Raw genomic sequence first — 9,228 nt, forward strand, 5'->3', positions numbered from 1 at the left:
GCATCATGAGAAAATAGTCCATCAGCAACACACGTAAATGTGTCTTTACTACTTCTTGAGTGGGAACACACTACAGACTAGCATAATACTAAGAAACTCAGCAACTGCAGACCTGATAAGTTATAAAAGCACAAAATGGAAAAGTATTTTTTGCTTGGGAAAGTGGTATCAGAGGCTTTGAAGCCTCAGTAGGTCAAGGTGTGGCCTCATTGTAGAAACGTCTCCTCACTGTGTTCTCCTTCACCCACACTTCTATATTTGGAGTGCATGTCACACTGTCTGCACTAATCTCCCAGTAAGGGAGGAGCTGAGCTCAGTTTGGTGCTGATCTAAATTACTGGTTTTCAACATTATTTCGAGTGACTTTTTTAGCAAAAGGTTTAATCTCTTCACCAAACGTAAAACAGAGGGGGTAACTATTATTCATGAGTAGTTTAAATGTGAAAACTAGTGCTTACACAGGGTTATGCTTATGTTAAGAACATTTTCTTAATTCCATACTGAATTTCATGACTGTTTTACGTCTGAAGATTACCAGTTATCAAGTAATATATTGTAGCTAGAAGGTAAATGTCGGTATAACTGATTTGGGTTTATCTCTCATCATCATTGAGCCAGGAAATCCAAGTTTAATCAGGAAGAAAGTCTGGGTGGAGATGAGGAAGGTTCAAACGTAATGGCTGTTTTTCCAGACTCTAAAGTCTTTGTAAGAAACTGGGACTTTTGAATGGAGTTCAATAAAGGCTGAGATCTTACAGACGGCTGCTTTAGGTTGACAAAACTTCAATAATACGAAATTGACATGTATTATGTAAATTCTTTTTTGAAAGCTGCATGTTCAATGGTGTTAATGGTTTGACTAAACGTCTGCAATATTCAGCAGTAAATTTGTGATAAATACACATGGATGTTTACCAATATGTTCCATAATGCCTCTGTATTAATGTCTATAGAGTAGAGGTGTAGGTGCGATGAATATGTCTCTATATATTTCTACCAACTTTTATATACTATTATTTTTGAGAAATGGCTAATTATTGACATTCCTATGTTTAGATTGGCCCAAAATGAATGCATGTCAACTGGACATTAACTACAACCCTTATAATAAGGCTTAAACGCCTCAAATCATGTAGGTTTGCAGCATTTGACTGACCACACCCTCAGGAATGCCAGTGGTTACCGATCAGGGTATAATATTCAAACTAATTTACCTCTGTGTTTATTTGATTTAAGTAAGAACACATAAGCACTTATTAACACAGCCATTAGAAGGAAACAAAGGCTCTCTGGTGTTGGTAGGCTAATACATAGACTACATCTGAAGAAGAAAAAAAAGAAACAGCCCCGCCAGCTGACTGGTATACGGGACCTTTAATGCAGCTGCAGCTCTTCATTCAGATGCTGAGTGGAGCAGCGGATGACCGGAGGAGGGACGCTTTTCTAGGAAAACCAGAACACAGCTCTATTCTAATCGCATTTTTAAAACCCACTTTGACGCCCACTGAGGGATTTTTGCCCCCGGTGCGTATAGCATTCACCTGAGAAAGTGCTGTCCTGGATGCAGACTGAGCGGATTGCGGCAATCAAAGTGTCCTGGATGATCGGAGCTCAGCAGCAGCAGCAGCAGCAGCAGCAGCAGCATCACATTGTATGAAATACGTCACCACGATCCAGTTTTCCCATTTACACATATCGTCTCTCCACTCACGGACTGTTCCCCGTACTGACTATTTCACCAGGTAAGAATTTATTTATTTTATCCCTTTATTTAAATTGGCTGTATAGGCTTGAGATCTAACAAATGCAGTCATTACCCTCTGCGTAAAGCTGTCATTCTCGTCCTAAACGCTGCTGCGTGGAGTGAAGAAAAAGAATGGCTTCTGTAAGGCTAAATCTTGTAGGCCTACGTTTTTGCTACAATAGATGCTGTAGCCTATTGTCCTTTTTACTTATACCCCATCGTACAACGTCCGTTTTTTTTAAACTGAGGGGTTGTCGGGTTTGGAACATTGTGATTTCGTGTCAAATGGTGCGCATTTCCTGTGATAATTGTTTCAGATTTGTCTTATTAAAGTAGCCTGGGCCAGTTAATGAGACTCTGTGGGCGGGTTTCTGATGGTTTTGATAGTCAGTCTCCTCTGGAGCTGGATGAGCGGGTCTCATGTGTCTTCTTTTCGGTGCAGGTAACCACATGCGCGGGCCGGTGTCACCGCGCTGAGCCCGGAGAGCACGAAGGGTACTGGGGTCAGAGAGACAAAAGTGGACCGGGAAGGTGGACCGGATGACAGCCAGAACCTCTGAGGCCTCGGGACTGTCGGTGCCGCTGCACCGCTGTAACGGGGTTCTCCAGGCCAACAACGGCACCTGCGCGGAGCAGCTCAGCCTCTTTCCGCCGTTCTCCTCCACCCTCGCGCTCCTCGTGCTGGTGGCCGTGCTCGTGGGGATCATCCTCGTTTCCCTGGCAACGTTCCACTTCCACAAGAGGAAGCTCCGGAATAGGAAGATCCAGCGCGCGCAGGAGGAATACGAGCGCGACAGTCGCAGCCCCGCGCGCGCCGGGGCGAGCGGGGAGCCCGCGAGGCCGTGCGTCATCGTCCGACCGGTGAGATGTGAGGAGAAGCTCTCGTGCCAGAGCACGGACAGCGGGGACGTCACCGCAGCGGCTGAGGACAAACAGGCGCTGCACGAGACGGTTCCCCTTGACTGTTAACTTAGTGCAACTTCAGGGAATGAGACTGTGGAATTAACAGGAAAAGCAATAAGGCACAAAGAACTCCCACACCCATCTCTGCTGCTTGTAGACTTAGAAACAGCAGGAAAAAATAAATGCAGAATACTCAGCAGAACAGTAGTCCTAGAGGTAACACTAGTACTACATTGGCAAATACTAGACGGGTGACAAATTAAAGGAAAAACCTGAACAAATGAGTGGAGAAACACAACAAATGTAGATGCTTCCACACAGGTGCACTGCATGGTACAAGTAAGCAATTCACATCCAATCAAGCTCTGTGGCATGTATAAAAATGCTGAGCAGACCCAGTTGATTCTGATTTTGTATCAAGATGACAAGAGGTAAAGATCTAAGTGACTTTGAAAGAGGGTTTATTGTTGGGGCAAGGATGGCAGGAGCTTCAGTCACAAAGACTGCTCAACTGGCCAGTGTTTCAATCGGAACAGTGACTAAAGTGACATCTGCATTTAGCTCTTTGGGAAAGACATCAGTAAGTAGGGTTGGAAATTGTGGTCGACAGCGCACATTAGATGACCGTGATGCACGTGCATTAGTGCGATATGTAAGGAAAAACAGAACAGCAACTCTTCCTCAGGTGACCGAGATTGTCAATGCAGGACGTGGTCAGACTGTGTCAGCAAGAACAGTCCGTCGACAGTTGCATAGAGAGGGATATAGTAAGATTGCAGTGCAGAAACCCCTCATTACAAAGACGAACGCACATTTGAGAGTTCAGTGGTGCAAAAACCATCAGCACTGGTCTGTAGAGATGTGGAAAAAAGTGATATGGTCAGATGAGTCATTCTTCACCATATTCTCCACAAGTGGGCGAGTGAATGAGTGGCATACACCAAGAGAAAGGTACAGGCTAGAATTCTTGACCCCTTTAGAGGGGGGATCCGGTGGCTCTCTTATGATGTGGGGGGCATTTTGCTGGCATGGTTTGGGTCCACTTGTCACCTTAGAGGGAAGGGTCACTGAAAATCAATACAAAGTTGTTCTGAGTGATCACCTTTATCCTATGATGAAACATTTCTATCCTGATGGGAGTGGTCTCTTCCAGGTTGACGATGCCATTCATAGGGCACAAGAGGTCACTGAATGGTTTGAGGAGCATGAAAATGATGTGAATCATATGCCATGGCCTCCACAGTCACCAGATCTCAACCCAATGGAACACCTGTGGGAGATTTTGGACCGAGGTGTTAGACAGCGCTCTCCACCACCATCGTCAGAACACCAAATGAGGGAATATCTTTTGGAAGAATGGTGTTCAATCCCTCCAGTAGAGTTCCAGAGACTTGTCGAATCAATGCCAAGGCGCATTGAGGCTGTTCTGGCGGCACATGGTGACCCAACAACTTACTAAGACACTTTAAGTTGTTTTTTCCTTTAATTTGTCACCCGTCTGTAGGTTAGCTATGTGGTCACACTCTTTCCTCTTACACTAGTATTTAGCCGACCAATAACTCCTTATGGGACTGTATAAAGTATTTGCCTGCTTTGACTTTTGGACCTCCTCTTCCTTCCAAGCCTAAAATGTTGTTTAAACCTCAAAAATGTTTAAACTTTAAATCCTCCCTAGGATGTGACACATGGTTGTGTTAAATTATTAAGAGTTGACGACACAATACAGACCATAATGGCTTGCTGATCTGCCTTGGCATGTCCTCTGACACACTACCAGTATGTAGTTAGACTATAATGGATGTTGTGGTGCTGTTAGGCAGTGCAAAGCTGCATATAGGCTATAGAAATAGCTTATTTGTTTGCATAGTATTTTTTCCTTCAATTAAGTGACTTAGCATATTTGCATAAAGTACTGTCCTCCAATGTCTGTTAGACATCTGTAGGTAGCTCTAGTTAGCCTGACAGGATGCAAGACTTTTTTGCTGTAGTTATGCACATAAGATTTTTTTCTTTAACGTGTCAGGTAGTAAGTTTTTGCGCTAATACAGTATTTTCATTTTTGAGTATTTTTAATGTATTCTCTGAAATGTAATAAATTGAGAATCCTTCCAACAGAGGGCTTCAGTTCAAGCCAATCTTTTTTTTTTCTTTCATGATCCTTCATATTGCATCATAGTGGACCTAATAGAAATTCAGTGTCATTAATTATATGAGTTCACTGTAAATGTATGCCATTATGAGAGCTGGAATGTTTTACAGTAACATCATCTTTCTGGAGTTCATATAATCTGCCTTATCAAAGGAAAATATGTAATATTCAAAGTTTATAAATAAATACTTACATTATGTTAATCCTTTTAATGTGTCAGTAATCTTAAACACTTGTAGCCTCTTGACCATTAGTCAATAACCCCAAATGCAACTACTTAGGTAAATGTGCAACCACACAGTATATTGAATTGACTGCTAAAATTTCCCACCATTCTTCCAATATTATACTGTATAGGTGACATTTGATACTATGCAAATGTTTGGATGGATTTTCAGTTCATCACCTGTTTTCATTCCACTAAACAAGTACAAATGACCTTGAGCTCATTCCAATTACAGGACCTCGAAAGAGTCCCGGATTGTTATTTTTCGTCACTACCTCCCCGAGATGACCAGGGGAGATCCATAGAATTTGTACAGGGTCTCTAATAGCTACGAAAGAACCATATCAGTACATACATCATTTGTGTACTATATATAGTACCATATGAACAAAATGTACTGTATATCTGTCGCATTCAATCTCATCCACTGCATATACAACAAGGTTTAGTGTGTAGATAATATCAATCTTCCAGTGACTTATTGACATGAAGGTTATCCCAAGCAGTGCCATTTTTAATCTCTACAGCCTCAGCATGTGATGACGCCACAGCATGTCTCATTGGAGGTCAGTGGAAGTGAATCAGCATCAGTCAGTGTGTTGGCCAGGTACCAGGACACCATGTTCCTAATTGTCCCCAGCAAAAAGGCCTGGGAATATGAAGTAGTCTTTGGCAAGGCTCCAGCTCTGGAAGATGCACTGACAGACTGCCTGTCTATCTTATCTCATTGGCATAAGTGCAACAGAATGAAACCATTTATCTTTGCAGGGAAATTGGAAGTAAGTCAATGAAAGATGAGTTATGTATTCTACATATGTTTCCTTCAGGACAATTTATAGATTAGGATACACAACATCATACATGTTTTAGCAAGAAAAAATACAGTATGTTGTAATCATGATCTGATAAAATTACTATATTTCTGCTTACCAGCCATCACATAGAAATACACATCTCTCTGACATGGTTGTGAGGTTCATTTGTTTGGAGAAAGCATGTCTTCCAATTCACGGCAAGGTAGGATGAAGGATGTAGGATGAAGGATGAAGGAGGCTGGTTGTCAGAGGCAAGAAATGGATGTGAGAGACCAGGGCTGGATGGAGGATAACAGCGAATAGGTGGATATTGGCAGTTGGAGATAGATGGATGGAGGTCAGTAGTTAGGAAAAGGATAAAGGTCAGTGGCTAGGACTGAATTGGAGTCAGTGACTAGGAATGGATGGAGGTCAGTAGCTCGCCATAGATGGAGCTTAGTAGCTAGGAATGGATGGAGTTCAGTGGCCAGGCATGGATGATGGTCAGTAGCTAGGGATGGAGGGAGATCAGTGGCTGAAATGGATAAAGGTCAGTGACTAGGAATAGGTGAGGGTCAATGGCCAGGATTAGTTGGAGAAATGAATGGAACTCAGTAGCTAGGGATGGAAGGAGGGCAGTGGCGAAAAATGAATGAGGGTCAGTGGTGGTAAGTTGTCAGGAATGGATGGAGATAATTGGTTAGGAATGAATGGAGGTCAGTGAGTAGGAATGGATGGAGATAATTGGTTAGGAATGGATGGATGTCAGTGGGTAGGAATGAACGAAGGCCAGTTGGTAGGGATGGATGGATGTCAGTGAGTAGGAATGAATGAAGGCCAGTTGGTAGGGATGGATGGATGTCAGTGAGTAGGAATGAATGAAGGCCAGTTGGTAGGGATGGATGGATGTCAGTGAGTAGGAATGAATGAAGGCCAGTTGGTAGGGATGGATGGATGTCAGTGGGTAGGAATGAACGAAGGCCAGTTGGTAGGGATGGATGGATGTCAGTGAGTAGGAATGAATGAAGGCCAGTTGGTAGGGATGGATGGATGTCAGTGGGTAGGAATGAATGAAGGCCAGTTGGTAGGGATGGATGGATGTCAGTGAGTAGGAATGAATGAAGGCCAGTTGGTAGGGATGGATGGATGTCAGTGAGTAGGAATGAATGAAGGCCAGTTGGTAGGGATGGATGGATGTCAGTAGGAATGGATGGAGGCCAGTGGCTAGGAATGAATGAAGGATAGTGGCTAGAAAATTATGGAGATCAGTGGTCACTGGTTGGGAATAAATTAGATGATTATTTGGGGATACATGAATTAGGACTGCTGTTATTTATTATCACACATAAAGAGTTGCATTACAGAAAGACACAGAGGGAGAGACTTTTGTGTGATTTAAGTTTGCTCTGGGAATAGCCTAGTTATTGTGTATAGCCTAATTTAGAATTAATGAGGCCAGTTTTCAGGGTTTTGTTGTCCCAGGAGGTCTTCTCCTCTGTGCTGCAGACAGACTTTGCAAGTGGCGTTGGTTGGCCAGTGAGTGGATTAGGTCCTCTGTGGTTTTTTATTACAGCATTATTATGGTTCAGTGTATTGTGTGTGTCACCTCAGGCAATCGGTCTTCAGTTAGTAGAACTTATAAAAATTTGAGTAGGAGCACATAATAGGTAAATATGTAGTTAAATCTGGTGAGCACTCATGCTCTTAACTGGAGAAATCATTGGTTTCGAAAAGTGCTATATCGAAAAACGTTTCACTTACTTTAACTTTTATCCATTTAATCTCCTGACCTTTCCCTAGTGCCACTCACAAGACAACATTCACACTTTTAGCCCCACTATTGGTAAGGCTCTAGTAAGTGCAGCCTGTCAGGGTGGGCTTTTAGAAAAGCTCTGAGGGTTTTAGATTTTATTTAAACATGTTCTCTTCTTCTTGTTATTGAAGTGATTGGAGTAACCTTGGCTTTTGAAACATGGTTTGGACTGTCTAAGCGAATCATTTCTTAATCTAATCTGTTGAGGATGTACAATATTCACTGCTTCTTACCCCTTTTTTGAGTGTGTTTCCAGACAAACATTGATTTCCTTTCATTTCTGTAAACTATGAAGATCATCTTGCAGACACTTGAGACTTGCTTGAGTTGGCAGTCACTGGTTTGGTTTGCCATCAAGTGCCAGACAGTTCCTTTGTTGAACACAGACTTGCACTTCAAACTTACTTTGGAGAAGGTCAGCATTATTATAAATTATACAGCATGAGCTTTGTAGATAGTGACAAGAGACATGGAAGAAAATGAGTATGGTCCTTTAAATTATTACTGCAGGAACAGAAAGATTTCAGCATAGCAGTATTTAACAAGGGAATCAGACTTTGTGATGCATGCAGATTTGGGCCTCCTCCAAGTAGCAGTAGAACAACTCTGGTTGTTCCTACAAGGCCTGGCAAGTAAACTACTGGGTGCACTAATTAATGGGTTTTCGGTTGCACTCAATATAAAACTAACACCCTGCCATCATGCCTGCCAAACGTCCTGCTGTGGAGCATCAGACTCCAAAGGGCCATACTTTAACTAAAGCATTATGGGTGAAGACAAAAAACTGGAATGATAAACACTCCACAGTCCACTGCACTATAGACTGGAAAAATTCACAGTCCGCATTTTACAGCATGATTCCATAAGAAGTAAAATATTTCATGAGGTAAAGGGATGAATCAGGCCTGCATTCATTTACAGCTTCCACATATTTATGAGGCTTTACAGCTCACTCTGATTATTCCACTGAGCTGTATTAGCAGATTGGCTCTGCACTCTATAGCTCAGCTCGGAGTGATGACAAGTGACAGTTCGTTGTCAGAGAGAGAGAGGACACCACTGCTCCTGTTCTCACCCCTGCCGTCACGGTTTGAGGTAGATGATTTGTCACCACCGGTGTCTGTTTATATGCTTCATTGCTGCAGGTTCAAGCTGTGACTGTGAGGTTACCAAGCACTCAGACAAGTACCTCCACTGCTCTGTGGCCCAAAGAAGGAATATCAAATCCCCCTTTTTCAAAGACTGTATCATTTTTCTGTGGTGAAAGCTTTACTTTTAAACTTTGTTGGAGCTATTGGGCATTCTTAGTAATACCACTTGAAACACACACAGTTGTTTGCCCTCATCCTCCTGTCATGACACCATTTTGACGAGAACCATTACTGATACAACAACCATACACCTCACTGAGAGATAAATTAGATCTATGGGAACTATTTTAATGGACGTCCAAGGGTCACTGAAACGGCGCTACAGGAGTTATATTGCTTTACTTCCCAGTATTTTTAGCGATGGCTCGCCACAGTGTGGGTCTATGGATGGCAATATCAGTCTTTAAATTGTTCTTTGGTGTCAGATCTTTCTAAATGCTTCTTGCAC

The 9,228-nt window shown here is 42.6% G+C and overlaps 1 protein-coding gene across 1 annotated transcript; it reads left to right on the plus strand.

Moving 5' to 3' along the window:
- Window positions 1-1,258: 1,258 nt before the first annotated feature.
- On the plus strand, window positions 1,259-4,999 carry LOC130183075 (uncharacterized protein C11orf87 homolog). Its single transcript, XM_056398416.1, has 2 exons — window positions 1,259-1,742; window positions 2,187-4,999. Exon 2 carries the CDS (start codon window positions 2,285-2,287, stop codon window positions 2,711-2,713), a length of 429 nt encoding a protein of 142 aa, XP_056254391.1. The 5' UTR covers window positions 1,259-1,742; window positions 2,187-2,284; the 3' UTR covers window positions 2,714-4,999.
- The last annotated feature ends 4,229 nt before the right edge of the window (window positions 5,000-9,228 follow it).

The sequence above is a fragment of the Seriola aureovittata genome, chromosome 15, assembly GCF_021018895.1.
Source record: "Seriola aureovittata isolate HTS-2021-v1 ecotype China chromosome 15, ASM2101889v1, whole genome shotgun sequence".
In the NCBI taxonomy this organism is placed as follows: Eukaryota; Metazoa; Chordata; class Actinopteri; order Carangiformes; family Carangidae; genus Seriola; species Seriola aureovittata.